This window comes from Mchenga conophoros, linkage group LG7, assembly GCF_057382185.1.
Source record: "Mchenga conophoros isolate Kocher_MC1m ecotype Shallow Benthic linkage group LG7, M_conophoros_male_GT1.1, whole genome shotgun sequence".
NCBI lineage: Eukaryota > Metazoa > Chordata > Actinopteri > Cichliformes > Cichlidae > Mchenga > Mchenga conophoros.
This window is the reverse complement of record NC_140532.1, coordinates 26,385,702-26,405,614: the sequence shown is the minus strand read 5'-3', so window position 1 is coordinate 26,405,614 and position 19,913 is coordinate 26,385,702. Positions and strand designations below refer to the sequence as shown.

The window sequence follows — 19,913 nt, the reverse complement described above, 5'->3', positions numbered from 1 at the left end:
ACCTTGATGTTGATGAGCTACAGCAGCAAAACAACTGCTGCTTCTATCAGCAAAAGACAGAAAAAAAAATCAGGCTTTTAGTTGCAAGCTGAACAACAGAAAAACAGAAAAACGTTGCCTGGGTTGAGTCTGAATTTCTGCTGCAACATTCAGATGGTAGTGTCAGAATTTAATGTAAACAGCACGACAAACTGATCTCACCTGATATCTCAAATCAACAGTTCAGGCTGCTGCTGGTGTAATGATGTGGGGGTATTTCTGTGCTACACTTTGAGCGCCTTAAATGATCTTTAACACCACAGCCCACTTGAGTATTATGGCGGACCATGTCCATCCCTTCATGACCCCAGTGTACCTATCTTCTGATGGCTCCTTCTAGATTAATAATGCAAAGAAACTGAATGTTTTCAAAATACACTTCTCAACCCATCTGCCTTCTCTCTAGGTCCTGAGCACTAAAGACACAAGTATTGCTAGAGACTTTGGTAGAAATGTGGATTCTGGGAAAGTTCCCAACACCTGTTGACTGTAGAAAGTGATTGCCTCAGGTGGCAGAGTAGGTTGCCCACTAATTGGAACTTCAATGGCTCATTTCCAAATCCTCCTGTGCTTATAGATGAATGAGACGTACAAAGTGCTAAAACTGAGTACAAAGGTGTTATGTAAGTACCAGTTCATTTTACCAAAGACTTGATTTTAAAAGGAAGAAAAAAAATCAGGTTAATAGTTTTACTTAAGTAAAAGTTGCTATATAGAGGAGTTGTCCATTAAAATGCAACAAAGACCAGTGTAGGTGAAGGGAATGTATAGCGTTACCTCTTTTAAACAGTTTTGAAGCAACCTGTTTGCTCTGAGTTTCAAATATCAAAGAGTAGGTTTACTGAGCCATAATCAGCTGTTAGCTGAAATAGAATTTCAGATATTGCATGCTGATTAAATGCAGAGTGGTGTATACATTCAACTTTCAACCCTTTAAAGGCAAATTTATCATATATGATGCATACGATTTGAGACTTCTACATAATCAGTGTAGGACCTCCAAAACTGGAGGTAACAAAGAAGTTAAAAATGAAAACGAATATATGCAAATTCAAATTTCATTTCTTAAGAAATTGTCACAAGGATCCTCAAAAACTCAATTTTCCAAAAAATAAAAATAAAAAATCATGATTTGGGCTTTAAAGGTTTACATATCCTAAACAAGGCAGTCTGAGAGTGAACTGCATTGGAGTGAGGTCTTCTTTAAGATGAGGCCTGATTACACAGGTCTGCAAAAGAAAATAAAAATGATATTTTAGGGTGCTGAATCTAAAAATGATCTCAATTTCCCTCCATCACATACAGTGTTTTTGCAAATCATGAGGAGTTTACATTAAAAAGAAATCACAACAGCAATGAAAAAAAATCAATATTTTATTACAATTAACTAATTTTGCATAATTTTTCTGAGATTCCTTACCACTGAACAAAATAGATCTGTTGGGATGTCTTGAAGAATGGGACATGGACCATCTGAGCTCCTCACAGCGCAAACTCCCAGTATCCGCCCCCTTCTCAATTCCTCGCATTTTCTATTCTCTTGCTTTTAGAAAACGTTACTGGATATGGTTTTTTGACTCAAGTATAGGATACCAGGTTTTTGGAATTTTAAAAATATTTTTCCCAGTTTCAGTCAAACAAATCCTATTCAGTTTTTTGGTTGCAGACCTGTGTTATTCAAGGAGAATTTAATAAAAAAAAATTCTGATTTAAATTTTGTTCCATACAGCGAATTAAAAATGTTTATTTTCTAACAGCAGGTTGTAAATTTTGATTAGTCACAGTTTAATGAAGTTTCTATATTGATTTCTTTGAATTCACATTTTCTGATTCTAATGTGTATGCTGGTAAAAAAAAATTATGCACACAATTTGTCATCATTTTTGTGCGTATTCTAACATTTGTGAGTATTTAAAGGATTATATAAAAAATTTCAGCTGTAATGCATGTAAGAATGAATACACTTTTACATTTTGATTTACAAAGTCATTAATTTGAGTACACAATCAGACATTCTTAAGCACATAAATACATTTGAGGGTGCACACATGGAGTGACAGAGTTTCACAGCTCAACAAAAACATGCAACATATTTGGCCACAGATTTAATTTTCTCACATCTCTTTGGCCAACTGCTGTCCCAGTCATTGGAATGTTAAGAATATTAAGAAAACATACAATTTACATACAATTTAGTCTGTCCTGAGAGAGAACTAATAGCAAGCTTCGACATGTCAAACCTACTTAAACTAATAGCTACTAGCCATAGCTGCTAGCATGGCTGTTAGAAGCTTTTGGTGCTGTTGGTATGCCGTCGGGAGCGTGGGGGCGCCACTTTGCTGTTGTTGTTGTGTTTGCTGCAGTTTTCCTTTCCATCTGTTGAAGTGCTGCTGTCAATGATATAGCTCTTGCCCTGCTCTTCTTTCATGAACAGCTCTACCAATAAAATCTTCTCCTTGTGGATCTGCAGGCTGATATCTTTTGGGATGTCTGGGATTAGCCAGTCAACAATGTCATTCATGAGCATCACAACGTTCTGTCAGAAATAAATGAAAGAAATGGGACAACTCAGCAATTTTTCTTCTGGTAAAAACAAAAAAATAATCTCAGAACTTCCACAGTCTGAATCCCCAACATCCCGTAGGTCACATGCTTTTATGTTTTTCTAAAAATTTCAACCGTTTGGCATATATAGTTCATTTTAAATCAATTCAGTTCAATTTTATTTATATTGTGCCAAATTACAACAGCACCAAGGCACTTTATAGTGTAAGATAAGAATCCTACTATAATAAAGAGAAAACCCCAGCAATCAGACAACTCCCAGGAAGGAAAAACTATCTTTTAACAGGAAGAAACCTCTGGCAGAACCAGGCTCAGGGAGCAGCAGCCATCTTTCAAAACCCGTGAGGGTGAGGGAAAGAAAAGAGAGCAGAGTGAGATAGGACAAAAGGTTTATATGGTTTTGGCCTTGACTAACCATACTAAAATTCCTTATACACTATATGGACAAACATATTAACTGGAGCGTTCCAAAGCTCCTCTGGCACTAACACAAAGACAAAACTGTGCACCAGGAGATTCAGTAAGTTTCCATGGCTGAGCAACTCCTGTGGGTGTAATGTGTTGGTGTCTTAGTACTTTTGTCTATCTAGTGTTTGATATTCAACTGTGCAACAAGTAGAGAGCGGTGGTACAGGAGGTATCAGTCACCTCACAACAATCAGGTTCCTGTATGTTCTCCCTGTCTCCTTGAACTGCCAGTTTGAGTAGACATGACCTTACTTTTCAGCTACAAGTAAGTTCCTGTCCATGGACTATGTGATCAGTTTCTGAATTTCTGGTTGTTCTACTCAACTGTGGTGATTTATGTTGGCTGCTATAATGAAATGTAGGTTGTTCTGACCAGACCCCACGTCAGAATCATAGTTCAGCACCTCTCTTTAAAAGGTATGTGATAATTCAATAAAATAAATTCATAAGAACATTACTAGTAATTGCTTTATGTATTACCTACCTGGAAAACAATAACAAAAGCCAGACGGACAGCCAGCACTGCCCAGAATTCCTTGGATAGCTCATATGGTGTGTTTGACCAAGGTGGTTCTCTGTAGTCTTTATACCTTAGTGACAAAAAACAGGTATCACATTTGGTCACAATTTAACACTCAATTTTGAGAAGAAATTTCTGGCAAAACCAGGCCAGTACATATAATCTAAATGATTAGATAGGGATAATTTAGAAGTAGTGCAATCTCCCAGATGTTCCCCTCAACATGTGTTTAACAAACCAGAAACTCCCTGACAGTGTTACGTTCCAGCAAGGCCTGCTGTGATTTTGACCCTCTATCGGTGTGTCTCCTGCCATAGGTGCCACCCTTTTTGTATGGCTGTCTGTACACAGCAATTAAGCTAGCCAGAGAAAGAAAGAATAATCCAACATTTTTTTTCCAAGTCCATTAGCGTTAGCATTGTCAGCACAGTTCTATACCACCTATATTATTTCTTATATACTTATTGCTTTTCTGTGTCATGAAAGTGTCTTTTTTAACTTGCTAAATCACCATGGTAACTTCTGCTGGACACACAAACTTATCTCAAACTTTTTGGTATTTGAATTCCGCTTGCTGTCTTTGTATATAGTTTTGGTTGCATGTTTCTATGGTTTACACTTCCAGTGCCAGCTTTGTATCCTTGGTCTCTGTTAAGCGTCAGTCCTTAGTGTTTCCTTGCTTTTCTTTCCTCTTTCTGTGCCGACAGCTTTGTCACCAGATTCTTTTTCGTTTTAGTAATATGGTAAATGGACTTGTTATATAGCACTTTTCCAGTCTAGTTTAGCAATTAAAGTGCATTTTACTAAAAGCCTCATACACACACATTTATTTGATGATGATTTTCTCTAAGGCTAAGTGCCTTATCTAACATTCACATACACTCACATTGGATGCATTGAGGCTCAGTACCTTGTCTGGGGATGCTTCAGCATGTAGACAAGAGGAGTAATTGCAATGGATTGAAAAGCTTGTGCAAGGATTACAGAATGGCACATCTCTGGGCTTAAGAGTTTATTTATTGAAATAAATAAAGACTAAAATAGCTTCCTTCATTGTAAAGCACTGTACTCATTTGCATTTAATTTAGAAGTCATTGCCAACAATGACTCGATTAATAACCTGACTGCTGGAGGCACTGATTCACAAATGATTTAAAAATCATCTAAAATCACTGATTTGCTTTTTACTCACAAATAGGTTTTTAAAGAAGCATAACAATAACTAAACTTTTTGAAATACCTATTTCAAAAAGTTTTTACATTTATTGAAATGTTATGACAGTTGTAACCTGAGAATAATTTCCTACCTGCATATTACAACAGGGTAGCCAAAGTGTGATGGATCCATGGGTTCTTTGCCATCCTGGAAGTGGCTGACATTAAAAGAAGACAGTGTATGGTTGACAAATCCATGCATGGAGCCATCAGGACTGTACATGTACTGGTAAACCATCCGAGGGATGAAGTCTGACGTGAAGGAGATAACGAATGCCTGGAGCAGGGACAGAGGTTCGGACATTAGAGAGAGAGAAAAGAAGTGTGGCAAATGGAAACAAATATGAACTATGTGAACTGTAACTACACACAGGTTTAAGTATACAACCAACTGGAATGTTGTAGCTGAAATACCAGCCATACTGCTTTATTTCTTTATTTAAAGAGATAAAAGTAATGTTTCCTTTTGAGTATGCACTTGGCATCGAGCAAAACATAGCTTTATCTTTTGATAGGGCGAAAACTCCATTAAGCTGGAAATGCAGAAAGACGGGCCAAAAAGAATAAAAAACACAATCTACAAAAGAGATAAGATGATATAAGCACCATATATCCAGCACGTGAGTGAATATTAGTTTGATTTTATGAACTATACACATTAATCAAATCTGAGAACATTTCTTATCTGATCCTCCCAGAACTAAGTGATTGTTTTAAAATAATACCTAACACTTATCTATTGAAACCAAATTTTTACATTCATACGATGAAAACTGAGTTACAAGCCCTCATACGGTAAAATGGTTGACTTTTAAGTCAATTTTTTAAAATAGTTTTTAAGCCCTCATACTGTAACTTCATAACTAGGCAGATAAAATCATTTTTCATGAATGAAAAACACATGCAAAATTCCAGGTGTCACAATTTCTAAAACTCTAAAGCAAAAATTTTCATTTAATTTTTCATTTCTTTTCTAAACAATTTTTTACTATGACCAAATTTGAGCATCAATATCAACATCTCTATATCCCATCATCATATTTCTTTGTTCTGTTGGAGCTGAGTGCTGCAGAGTGTGAGGAACCTGACATCCCTATGCCTTATGAAAAGGCAAAATATTTTGAAAAAAAATGGGCATAGAGGTAAAATATGGGATCTTGGTGCCAAAGATGAGCACAGAAACATTTTGAATCTGCAACTATTAACTCATTAAAACATAAGGAGCTCGTGGTCCACCTACATATTACACCTACAGGAGATGACCACTGAAACCAATGCCATTAAGGTCCCAGCACATAGTTTGTGTGCAGATGTTAATGTCAGAGGAGGTTTGGATCTCTGCAGCTACTAAATCAGATGAGTGTTTGCAACTGTTATTCACTGTGCACCTCAGCAATCAGCAAACAACTCTGCAGCACTGGTACTTAGATATCACTTTTCTACTCACCTGAGCACTAAAAGTAGTCAATCAATCAATCCCACATTCACCAGCTCTCTCTCTCTCTCTCTCTCACACACTCACACACACACGCACGCTGAAGTAGGCAACCAGGGGTTCAACACCCCTGGTTGCAAGACAGCTGAAGGCAAAAGAGAGTCTAACCCAGGGGTGGGCAACTCCAGGTCTCAAGGGCTGGTGTCCTGCAGGTTTTAGATGTCCTTGATCCAACACAGCTGATTCAAATGGCTAAATTAGCTCCTCAACATGTCCTGAAGTTCTCCAGAGGCCTGGTAACAAACTAATCATGTGATTCAGGTGTGTTGACCCAGGGTGTTATTTAAAACCTGCAGGACACCGGCCCTCGAGGCCTGGAGTTGCCCACCCCTGGTCCAACCTCTTACTAGTAAACTAATCAAGTGTCCTATGTGTGAATGTTTGCATAATCCGTCCATGGAAGGAAACGTGTTTCATGGTGCGTTTGCTGGCAGCATAGTAAGAGTTGTGGTTCTAATAATAAATACGTTCTTTGTTGTGCAGTTTGTTTTTTGCAGGCTGGAGGATAATGGTCACTTTTGTTATCTTTGCAGAGTTAGCATCTGGGCTACCTTGCTTTGCAGCTCCTTGTTACTTTTTATTTGAATTGCTTATGTGGTATTATGTGATATTTAGCTAATGTAAAGTTGAGTTCTTTTTGCATGTAGTATTATTATTATTATTATTATTATTATTATTATTATTATTATTATTATTATTAAAGGAAGTATGTTCAGGCCCTGGGTAAACTACATAAGTATGGGTACAGTTAAGGTGATGTCAGGTTACAGGAAGTGACTGAAGGAGCTTTTTTATGTAATTGTTTCACAATATATATCAAGTTTCTTACTCGCCATATTTGAGGAATATGTGTGGGCCCTTTTTCCTCTTTCTAAATTTTTGTTATGTATACAATTTGTTTATGGACATGAACTTAGACAAAGTTTTTTACATTAGTTTTAACACCAACACGATCGTGCATGTAGCATGTCAAAAGAATTAAACCAGCAGACATTACTTACGTTAATGATGACAGCAACCTTTGCTACCCCTCTCAGTATGTTGTACCATATTCCTGTACAATGAGAATATGTGTCAGCTAATGTTTTCAGGTATAAGATTTCTCTTCTTATAATTAAACAAATATTATTTTCTCTTGTTATTGTGATCCTTCCTGAATAACATGCATTTTTAAACATGCCACAGTGTTTTAAATATAACCCACCGATGTCTTTAGCTCTTGCTGCCACTGGTCTTCGCAGCTCCGTCACAAATTTCTTGGCATCAAGTCGTATTTCAATGATGTTGTTGAGCAGAGCAAAGAGTGGAGCCAGCGGGAAGGATGCCACAAACAATGTAACAAAACCAAACTGGATGACTGGACAAAGGAGCAAAGCAAAAAATCAGTACCAACATATCCCTTTACCTGTGCAAATATAAATGTACTGAAAACATATTATAGACACACAATTAAATTTTTTTGTCTACTATCTCTACATAAACAAAACTGCATTGAATTAGAATATAGATTAACATGGAAATCCTCAAAACCTTGAAACCACAATAAGAATCAGTATAATCTCACAACTGATCCTTTAGTCGTGATTTAGACTTTTGAATGACACGCGGCCATCAGTGTTTATAGAAAATTATCTTTGCACACAAGAAAACAGACTTGTGTTTTGCTTTGTTCATATCTAGTATTTAAGAACCAAAGTGGTGAAGGATATTTAGTGTGTAGTACTGACTCATTTCCATATATTCAGGAGTTAATCCACCAAATGGCTCCAGAAAATGGTCGGTTTCATATCTCGTCAACTTCTTCTGTCTCTCTTCTTCCTGAAAAGCTCCTTGCTTTGACCGAATGTATCGAATCAGTTTCTTCAGTTTGCTGAAAGACATGTGCACATATGAATACACAAATGCATATAGACGCACGCATATATGAACAATAATGGCCACAGATCACTCTAATGGCATGTCGGTGCTGTACTTTTGGAAGTAATAAGTTGTGTTCAATCATTTAATGTATAAGTAATAACTTGGACTACAGATGAGTTGTTTGATGGTTTGATGATCCTTCTCTACAGCTACAGTCAAACGGAGTGTGTTTTTTGTGTTGCCACAGGCTGTCAATGCTAACCTCAGCCTTGGGTGTTATACGGTTTACTCAAATTGGCATTGTGGCTTCTGCTTTTTCTAGCTGAATTATGATGCCAGTGATTACATTTGAACAGAAAAAAGTTACATTATCTCCTCACTACATAAGTGTTTGATATGCATATCAAAAGTTGTTATTACTAAATGTCAATATGTAGGAGTATGCACAGAATTCAAGAGAGTGGAATTCAGATAAGTCTTTTTTTAAGTACTTCCTGAATATCGAGGAGTGATTATAGAAAGAAGATCTCGTGCAATTACACTACAACAATGTGATGTGCAAGAGCAACAAACCAATATGAAGTGATCCTACTTACGGTATTCCAATCTCAAAAAGGTTGTTCTGGATAAGTTGCTTTCCCAACATGGTGATACTCAGCTGGATACACAGCTCCATCAGACAGCCTCCATGAGCACACTGTAAAACAATCCCACACTAAAGTCAACCACAGAAAAGAAGGAATTTTTAAAAGTACACCTAAAACAAAATGACAGTATTCCCCGTTCTTGTTGCAAAGACAGCAACAACTGCACTTTTTTTACTGACTGTGTGGATATCTGGGCAAAAAGATGACCTGACACAGTATGCAAACACGACCTCTCTTGTCAAGACGACACAACAGCACTTGCACTCTTGCCATCACCACTTTCTACAAAGGCACTTTAGAGAGTGTCCTGACCAGCAACATCTCACTCTGGTATGGCAGCAACATTTCTTTAGACCTTAAACACCTTCAGAGAATGGCACACTAGGAGAAATGTAAATATTTTTATTATAACACAACAGTGTGCAGAGCAGAATGACTTGCTCTACCTTGGGTCATGTAATCACAGGAAGGTTGGTTTGATCCCTGCCTCCTGTAGTCCACCCGAGTCCATAAGTTGAAATGTCTTTGGGGAAGTTGCCCCAGTGTATCTATTAGAGTGTGTGATAAATACTGGAATGCCAATTTATTAATAATGTTGCACCAACTTCATTTTCTAAGTGACTTGGTCAAAACTAAGCAGATCTGATGAGGAAATGAGTAGTGTGTAAGTGCAGATTTTACACTTGCATTTTTCTCTGGAAATAGCATTGTAATTCAGAAAAAGTGAGAGGAAGATGACTGATGATAACTAACATGTTTGTGATATAAAGGTGAATCTCCAGTTAGAAAGTAAAGCAGGCTGAATGTGGTCTTTAAGATTGTGTTAGTGCTTCTCTGGATAGTTCACATGATGTGCAGGAGTACATTATTATTATTACACACACACACACACACACACACACACACAATCGTGCATACTCATTCAATCGTATAACCAATTCAGAGTCAACAATTGTGATTTTCTCTGAGGCAAGACTGAAATACTGATCTAATATTATGCATTATATGTAATATTATATTGTCCCCTGGTGTTAATAAAGTATTCTGATTCTGACTCTGGTGAAGTCGTTTAGCTTAGGGCAACAATCTCTTTACCAGAAAATAGAAAGAACAAGCTGTTCAATAAAAATGTCATTATACTTCTAGGATGTGACTTAAAAATGTGTTTAGTATGAAAACTGGGAGAAAGTGCAGTAAAATAAAATGTATTTATTTTGTTTAAATTATCTTCAGAACAATTATACTCCAAGTCCAGTCTGAAATTATTATGACAGCTTTTGTTTGAGGTTAATTTGTAAAAACACAAGGCTTACCTCTTCCATTCTGTAAGAGTCAAACACATATAGGTAGCTGCCTGGCCTGCCTACAAGTCTAAAATGAAAATGAATGGAAAACTGTTTAAAGTGTGAAGTATCAAATATTGAACTTTGTGCATAAACAGTAACTGATAAAATGAAAAAAAAGAAAAAAAGAAAAACCAAAAACAATAAATTATGAGATTACTAACCTTCCCCTGAAGAAAGCAATGTAGATGATTGGGGCAAATGCATTAACAAACTTGAGAATGAAGGTCTTGAAGATGAGTCTCTCCTCAAAACTCTTGTCAGTTTTAGGAGCCTCTATAAGGGAGCAGAAAAATTATTATTATTATTTTCTTTTTCTTTTTGACAGTTACTTCTAAACACTGGAACAAAATAAAACAACAACATGTCTCAAAACAGTTGAGATGGGGCCATGTTCACCACTGTGTGGCATCCCCTCTTCTTTTAAAACATCTTTCATTTCTAAACATGTGGGAGGAGATCAGTTGCTGCTCCTTTGGGAGAGGAATGTTGTTTCATTCTTGTCTGATCAACAAGATCAGGCTTTAAACAGTCCTGAAATGTTTTTATTTGTTGAAAGGTCAAGGCAGCCCAGTTCCCAGACTCTTCTATTACAAAGCCATGCTTTTGAATGGAGTGCTGATTAAAAAAAAGTCACATGCTTTCTATCCTCTTAAGTCAGGAGGCTGCAGCATTTTTCAAGAATAATTTCAAATTTAGATTCATATGACCACAAAGTAGTTTCCCACGTTGTCTCAGTCCATTTATTTTAACACCTGCCTGACAGTTGCATGGGCCAAACCATGGAGATGAGTGACCAAGGGGGTGTAGACAACTCCTGTGTAAGTAAGCACCCAATCATGTGCGGTCCCAGGCCTATACCGAGTCCGTGCAGAGGAGGCCAGCCACCCCACCTGGGGCCAGCACCTGTCACCACAAGCCCCCTAAGCCCCACATCTCAAAACGGTAAGGCAGCACCCGCCCCAACCACCCACTACCACAAAACAGGAGCTGAAAATCAGTCTAGATTCTAGCTACCCTTTAAACCCAGATGTTCCTTTAACTAAACTTTTAGAGTGGTCATTATCAGTACTTATTGTTTCATGTTTTGCAAAAACATGATGCTAGCTATGTCCCAATTCATAGGCACATCATTCGGATGACCCGGCCTTCACGGTCTACGTGGGCCGGGTCCTCCGAAGGATGGGACATACCTGGTGATTCACAGTTTAGCCATAACATTAGCATTTAGATGAGGGTTTCTACCATTTCATTTTAGCTCTGTGCTTGCATGTGTTTGGGATTCTACATAACTGATTACTGGATATGGTAAATTACCAGTTCGCAGCTGCTTTTTAAGGTTGCACACAAGTGATTTGTTGCCTTAGCAGTGACGTGGAAAACCTTTCAGATGAGGAGGGCATTGATAGCTGAGATTTGACTCATACTTTCTCTCCTTCCCTCTGAGGTGACAAAGGCATAGAGGCTTCTGCTTTTCAAATGCCTTATTTTTCATATTTGGCCATTCATGACATTATTAATGAGAATACTGTGTTTTGGTAGAGCAGGTCATCTACAAATCGGTAGGTTGGTGGTTTGATCTCTAGCTTCTCCAGTCCGCATATCCTTGGGCAAGATACTAACTCCAAGTTGCTCTCTGATGCATCCATCAGAGATGAATGTGTGTGATCATTAGAAAAAAGTTCTTGTATGGGTGTAATGGGTGAGTGAGGCATGCTGCATAAACCGCTCAGAGTGCTCCAAGAGAGCAGAAAAGTGCTATATAACAATCAGTCCATTTACCATGCATAAGAGATAACTAATAGGGAAGCCCATTGGAGGGCTACACACATAATCACAGAACTGGAGATACATCAACTAACTACTATTCTTTTGCCATTCTAGCTGGATAGCTTGTGTTTTTGTTTTACTCTCAATAGACCAGACCCAACTGATATTCATACACTGGTATGAACATAGTAATAAACATTTATGTTTACGTTTCATATAAAAAGGCTTCCCAATGGTATAAGAATTATTGTGAAGACAAAGAAATAATTGACCAGACACAAATGTCCTTACTGTATTTGTGCTTTAGTTAACAGCCTGTTTTATAATAATAATAATAATAATAATAATAATAATAAATTTTATTTATGAGCGCCTTTCAAGTCACCCAAGGACACTTTACAATAGGATAAAACACTTAGTAAAACAATAGCAGAATAAGAACAATAAAATAAAAGCACAAGATAAAATGAACAAACAGTGGATTCAAAGTGAATATGCAGATTTGAACAGATGAGTTTTGAGTTGGGATTTAAACTGGGGGAGAGAACCAATATTTCTTATTTCAGGGGGCAGAGAGTTCCACAGCCTGGGAGCAGAGCAGCTGAAAGCTCTGCTTCCTATGGTGGTGAGGCGGAAGGAAGGTACAGTAAGCTGGATAGAAGAAGAAGAACGAAGTGAACGGGCAGAACAAGTGGTGGTTAACAGGTCAGAAAGGTAAGGAGGAGCGAGGTTATGAATGGCCTTGAGGGTGAGCAGAAGAAGTTTGAAAATTATCCGGAATTTCACAGGGAGCCAGTGAAGTAGGGCAGGGATAGCTCAATAGGTAGAGTGGTGGCCCCATGATCGGAAGGTCGGGGGTTCGATTCCCCTGAACAGCTAGGTACCGTCCCTACACACTGCTCCCCGGGCGCCCAGTGGCTGCCCACTGCTTCACTGAGTGAATGGGTTAAATGCAGAGAGGGATTTTCCCCACGGGGACCAATAAAGTACACTTTCTTTCTTTCTTCTAAGTTCCTGAAGAACAGGGGTGATGTGCTGGTAGGAGGGGGTTCTGGTGATAATGCGAGCAGCAGAGTTCTGAACCAGTTGAAGCTTATGGAGGGATTTTTGGGGGAGACCATGCAGAAGAGAATTGCAGTAGTCAATACGGGAGGTAACAAGACTATGTACAAGAATGGACGTAGACTGGGTGGAAAGAGAAGGAAGCAATCTGTTAATGTTATGTAGATGGAAGTAGGCAGAATGGGTGAGATTATTGATGTGAGATTTATAGGAAAGTGAACTGTCTAGGATGACACCAAGGCTCTTAACCTGAGGAGAAGGGAAAACTGTGGAGTTATCGATGGTGAGTGAGAAATGGTTTGCCTTCAAAAGGTTGGATTTGGTGCCAATAAGGAGGATCTCAGTTTTATCCTCATTGAGCTTTAGAAAATTAGAGGTAAACCAGGATTTTAACTCGGATAGACATTCTGTAAGGGAAGAAGGTGGGAGGGAGGAATCAGGTTTGCAAGAGAGATATAACTGGGTGTCATCAGCAAAACAGTGAAACTGAAGATCAAATTTGCGGAAGATGGTACCTAGAGGGAGGATGTATATTATAAAGAGAAGAGGGCCTAAAACTGAGCCTTGGGGTACACCAGAGGTGACGGGGAATAGACGAGAGCGGAATGATCTTAGTTGAATAAACTGGGAGCGGTCGAGGAGATATGATTGAAACCAGACGAGGGGTGTGTCAGAGATGCCGAGAGAGGAAAGTCTGCTTAGAAGGACAGAGTGAGAAATGGTGTCAAAGGCTGAGCTCAGATCTAAAAGGACGAGAATGGTGAGAAGACCAGAGTCAGCTCCGATTAGAAGATCGTTAGTGACTTTAAGTAGAGCAGTTTCGGTACTGTGACATGAGCGAAAACCAGATTGAAATCTCTCGTAGATGTTATTATTAACCAGGTGTAAATGAAGTTGAGCTGCAACCACTTTTTCGAGTATCTTAGAAATGAAGGGTAGATTGGAAATCGGACGGAGGTTGTTAAAGTTGTTAGGATCTAAAGAAGGTTTTTTCAGTATAGGAGTGACTAGAGCAGTCTTCAATAAGGAGGGAACGATACCGGTGGTGAGAGAAGAGTGAATGATAGCAGAAATGAGTGGGAGTAAAGAAGAGAGGCAGGATTTCACAAGCCCCGTGGGCATGGGGTCAAGATGACATGTGGCAGGCTTTGATTTACATATTAACTCGGAAATATCAGATAAATCAGGAAGATGAAAAGTGGAAAACGGCTCAAAAAGGAGAAGAGGTTCTGGAGAGGGCGTAGACACAACATTTGATCTGAGTTGCTGGTGGATGTTATTGATTTTCGTAGTCCAGAACAGCATCAAGGAGTTGCAGGTTTCAGAGGAATAGAAGTGCGGTGGTAAAGCGTTGGGGGGTTGAATTAGTTTGTTGAAAACTGAAAACAGAGTCCTAGCATTACCCTCATAAGAACTGATAATACCAGAGTAGAAGCTTTGTTTGGCCTTGTTAATGGAGTCTTTATACTGAAGTACGTGGTATTTATAGATTTCTGAATCAACAGTTAAACCAGATTTCTTATATTTACGCTCTAGCTGCCGAGCTTTGGCCTTCAGAGCTCGGAGGTCAGAGGTAAACCAGGGAGCAGAGCGAGCGAAGGAAACAGAGTGGGTTTTTACAGGAGCCAGAGAATCAAGGACAGACAATGTTATAATATAACAACAAATCATCAGGAGTAGAATAGAAGTCCGGAATCTGAACATTGTCCAAACTGGTAGTGAGAATGTCCATATCAATGTTCTTGATGTTGCGGAACGAGATGAGACGGGTTGGCTTGGTAGAAGAGCAGCAGAGAGTGAGGTTAAATGAAAGGAGGAAGTGGTCAGTTATGGGGATTTCAGTAGCAGAAAGATTCGAGGGAGTAAGACCAGAACAGCAGACCAAGTCCATGGTGTGTCCTTTAGAGTGAGTGGGAAAGTTGATAAATTGTTTAAATTCAGAGCCTTCGAGACAGGAGGAAAAGTCTCTGGTGAGCAGAAGGTCATTATTGTCCATGTGAATGTTGAAATCTCCCACCAAGATCACATTTGGGGAGAGAGATGAAAGATGGGTTAGTAGATTAGCAAAGTCACTGAGGAAGACAGGGTTAGGTTTGGGGGGGCGGTATACAGTAGCTATGATAGGTTTTATACAAAACTTACCTAATACAGTAAGCCATCGTGCCACAGCTCCATATACCTCATCCAGTATAAGGATGACCACAAGGTTGATGATGGCTGCAGTGGTTTTAACTGTCAGCTGCACATGGTTCCTTGTGATCAGACTGGAACTCATATGAAGAGCAGCTTTGGTGGAGATGCGGTAGAGGATCACACCAAACACAATGGCAAATGTAACACCAATCTGAAGGAGTAAAAGGGTTTTTCACCTTTAAACATAACATCAGTGATGTACAGTATATGCAGAGAATAAGATTTTTCCTACCATTAACAACATCATGACGATGTTAGTCATGTAGGCAGGCAGACGGTCCTGAAATGTAAGCTTTTCTATCTGAAACAAGTAAATAATAAAACAGTAAAAAAAATTAACTCAGGTCAAACATGACATGTAATGTCACCACAGTCATACTTTTAAATGTATTAAAATCAACACAACATATTAAGAAAGCATAAAAGACAAAGAGAAAGTTCCAAAAAAAGAAATCAACAGCCTGGTACAAGGAATGCACTATCCAGCTCAACAATACCAACGGGCCTGAAATAAGGATGCTGACTTTAATCACTGACAGGCCAGGCCAGCAGGAGGCCTCCGTTAAAGGGACGCCACTTGATGCCAAGATCAATTGATTCCCAGAAATCTGTTACCTCCAAGCCACAAGCTCCTTACAGGTGACGATAGCTCAGTCACCTGTCGAGAGTTCCTTAAGCTCATTGACAGAACTCTGGGCAGTACGTTGTGTTTCAATAAACATTCTAAAGTTGCCAGTGTCTGTGGTAGCCTGCTTCTTGAGTCTGATATGAACCAAAACATGTCAAACAAAATATAATCAGAAACCAACTTTCACTTTTAGAGGTGTTGATTCTCTGAGAGCAAAACTAAAAAACTAAATGAAAGATCAAGGAAACTGATTCAGAGCGATTTCACATGAATGGCAAACAAATGCTTGGACTATTAGGGAGCTGTTAGCTCAAGGCTCTTATTATACTTTAGGAATACAAGTAAGGCCACAGTCTAAGAGTAAAGTGTTCTGTTATATAGTAAGATACTATTACATTAGCTAGAGGCAGCTGTGACTCAGATAGCAGAGGGGCAAATCCTTGGCTTACTCCAGTCTGCATGTTGAACTCGCCTTAGGCAAGATATTGAACCCTGAGTTGCCCCCAGTGCACCCATCTTAGTGTGTGTGATTGTTAGGCAAGGCAAACAGAATAGAAGGTATGCACACTCATAAATATTGGTGCTAAATATGTTGTAAATGTGCAGTCTTAGTTCTGTGCACAAAGCAAATATAACTGCTTTTCATAATGTTTTGAAAAGATTGTTGGTGATAAAATGTTTTCCTGTGGGCTGTGCAATAAACAGTGGCACAAAAAAGCATTAGATTACACAATGCAAACATACAAATACATGGCAAAGTGTCAGCTCTTGCAAGATGTTTAAAAGCATTTGCAAAAGCAAATGTAGGTATATTGACATAAGACACCCTTTTTATGCACAAACTAAAGCACTCGGCAAAACAGTTTTAAAGTAAAATACAACTAGAATACTCAATAACCTTATGATACACACAGCTTTGATAATAAAAGATTTTCATGGACAGCATAGAGTGTGTTTACCTTGTCCTGGGACTTTTGACGTTTCCTTAGAGACTTTTGCATTACTTTGAATTCGTACTCAGCCCTGGGGTGATCCTATGATGACACACACAAAAAATGATAAACAGTGGCAGTGATTCATACTAACCAAACTAAAATAGATGTTGAAGAGACAAGTCTAACCAAAAACAGTATCAAAAAAGTATAACATCAATATAATTTCAAAAAAGTGTCTTTTCCCTTAATCTTTGAATTCAGGTGTTTTGGTTCCTATTGCCACAGGTGCATAAAAATCAATCTGATTGTCCTCCCAACCTCTGGTGGTTGTTTTCTCTGAAGATGTTGGAGAAAACAGCCACCTATAAGAAAGATGATGCTAATGTAGGGACAGTTATTCTTTAAGATACTAAGTCACTCTATGGGCTTGGAATACAAGAAGTCTTTTCTGAAAAATAATGTTTTTGGCTGTTTTCTCCAACAGCTTCAGAGAAAACAACCACCAGAGGTTGGGAGAAAACAACTGTGGAGTCCAGCCACAATCATCATTTAATTAAAACATTTTTAATACTAAAAATATGTTTTCTTACTTTTCAGTAAGTCAAATAACTGACATCCGTAAGACAGTGAAGTGAAAAATCACAGTTAGAGTAAAAGTGAATAGAAGAGCAAAGATGTGAGCTGAAAGGAAATGACCACAGTGCAGTTTAAAGGGGAAACATTATCACAATGTACAGACTCAGCATTTATAAACTGTGTCTAATGGAACCTGGGAGTGGAGGGTCTCACAATTACTAATAATTGTGGTTAAACATGTTATAACTATCAAACTAACCTAAATACGAGACAAATTTAAAAGCTGGCTACATACTTTTTTGCCTGTTTCCAAGTGTGATGATCTTACTCATTGTTTGGTAGTTTGTTTGCTGTTAAACTGGACAGAACTATCTTTTTAGGGTGTCTGTATAAGGTGATAAAATTAACATTTTATTTTGCCCAAGCTCTTTTCTGATATGATTTTCTTTCATCTATCCCAGGATCCATTCAGCTCAACAGTTAGAGAAAAAAAGCAATGAAGTTGCCAAAGGGACACTGATATAAAACAAGCATTCTGGGATCCATCTCTCTTCATTTATTGTTTAAAGATTTGTGTCAGAAAGCACTCAAACAAGCACAATCGTGAAATCAGGATTTCACAGTTATGAACCAATCAGTCAAATCATGTGTGCATTTTGTCCTGTAAACAAAATGTTAGTCAATGGTCATAATTTTATAAATGTCATTTTTTTTTCAATAAATCATCTTTGGACTGTACATGGTATTAAGAATATATATAAACTGTGCAGATCGCAGCAGCAGCAGAAAGGTTATGAAAAGTAAAGAGACAAGATAATAGTAATAAAATAATATGAATTTTCACCAAACCTTGAGAGCTTCCTGTGAAAAACAAATTCAGAGAAACAACATTTAAGTAAAGTGAAAAATGGGTCAATATGTTTTCAGTCTGTATGACAGTAAACTGAGAGAGGGTACTGTTTTTTTCATAATCACACTGAATAGTGAAGTCTATTCATGCTCAATGTGACTGAACATGAATGGACAACAAAAATAAAAATAAACACAAAAACGTTCTTAAATGGAAAAGTCTGATTTCCTTAAATATTATTATGAATATGAAAATATGAATAGAATATGAATATTTGTCACAAAAGACAACATTTCTAGTTTGGCGACCTGGGTTCTCTTCATAGTATTGTATATATAGCAGATCTTTTATTTATTATGTGGGCCTTGGGTCTCTGCCTTTTATCCTTTCACACAGAAAAGCAGTTGTGTTATTACTCACTTCCTCATCCTCGAACCCTGTAAGGTCCCATTCATAGTTGAGTCTCATCTGCCTCCTTTTCCAATGCTCCATGAACATGGCAGCTTTAAAAGAGAGGGAAGAAAATATGCAGAAGCAACCAGACATCAAAATGTGCATGTTTCAAATATAAAATCTGGAAATTACACAGAACAAGAACGATTGGTGGTAAGCACAGCAGACGCAGGTAAAGCAACAAGTGGGCTGGGTAAATAAGGCCTCACATAGAGAGATCAACAACCACTCGTGCTTTACAGCCAATCCTGGAATGACTAATTCCCTTCACATGCGTGTCTTTGGACTGTGGGAGGGAACCAGAGTCCCTGAAAATCTGGAAAACCTTTTGCTGTGAGGTGACAGTGCTAGCCAATAAAAACTGTTCCACCTGCATGAGACAATTCAATTTCTTTTATAAAACATCTCCCAGAAAAGTGATCAACAAACAGAAGAAGGGCTATCAATAATCAAATCTGAGTGCAACAAGCTAATGGACTCCAGACTAACTCGGGGAAGGCTGATGTCGTTACTTTCTCACATATGCACAGGTAGATTTGGGTAACCTTTTCCCTTTAATAAATGAAATCATCATTTAATTAGTGCATTTTATATTTACTCTGGTTGCCTTTTTTTGCCATTTGTTTGATGCTTTAAAAAACAAGTGTGACAAAACAGCAAAAGAAAAAGCAATCAGGGAGAGGCGTATACTTTTTAACAGCACGTTATAAAGCGGACACACATACTCTACTTTTGTTTTTTTGAATGACCTTCTCTATCTTCACTCACCCCAGAGAGCCATGAATATAGAGAAGAAAACTGTGGCAGGATTGTCAAACAGATGACTTGCCCGGGCAGTCCCACAGGCGGTGCTAAGTTTCCAGTAGCTGCATACTCTGTCACACAGTGGACACATGGTGATGTTGTTCCTTGGATGACAAATCTCCATGCTAGAATTAACAGAAAGGCACATGCAGAGTTGTATTTTTGTTTTTATCACTGTTTAGATTATGTAAAATACATGATTATAACCCACCACTACTTTGCTAATGCAACCCTCACACTGTCTTTAGGCTAATCTCAAATCACACAAAAATTTAATTTGTTATGGCAACTGAATAACAAGAGTACAGCAGGAATACTGACAGGCAGTACAAAGAGACAACATATTTCTCCCATGCAGGCTTCTCTTCATTTTAAGTTAAATCCAGAATCAAACTAAATCTTTCTCGTCACATATGAGATATTAAATAATCAGGCCCCATCTTATCCTAACAACCTCTGATTACCACTCCAACACAGCACTTCACTCTGT

General features: G+C 38.2%; 1 protein-coding gene across 1 annotated transcript in view; it reads right to left on the bottom strand.

The window, feature by feature from the left end:
- Positions 1–905: 905 nt before the first annotated feature.
- ano1b (anoctamin 1, calcium activated chloride channel b) overlaps positions 906–19,913 on the bottom strand; it is a 38,685-nt gene continuing 19,677 nt past the window's right edge. Inside the window, exons 11-24 of the mRNA XM_085283144.1 lie at positions 19,388–19,548; positions 18,587–18,669; positions 16,765–16,839; positions 15,410–15,478; positions 15,127–15,328; positions 10,317–10,428; positions 10,123–10,180; positions 8,759–8,859; positions 8,030–8,172; positions 7,507–7,659; positions 7,304–7,356; positions 4,900–5,084; positions 3,557–3,662; positions 906–2,575 (exon numbers count right to left, since the gene is read on the bottom strand). Of these exons, the coding sequence (XP_085139270.1) occupies positions 2,324–2,575; positions 3,557–3,662; positions 4,900–5,084; positions 7,304–7,356; positions 7,507–7,659; positions 8,030–8,172; positions 8,759–8,859; positions 10,123–10,180; positions 10,317–10,428; positions 15,127–15,328; positions 15,410–15,478; positions 16,765–16,839; positions 18,587–18,669; positions 19,388–19,548 (1,753 nt within the window). The 3' untranslated portion in view covers positions 906–2,323. The remainder of the gene's footprint in view (positions 2,576–3,556; positions 3,663–4,899; positions 5,085–7,303; positions 7,357–7,506; positions 7,660–8,029; positions 8,173–8,758; positions 8,860–10,122; positions 10,181–10,316; positions 10,429–15,126; positions 15,329–15,409; positions 15,479–16,764; positions 16,840–18,586; positions 18,670–19,387; positions 19,549–19,913) is intronic.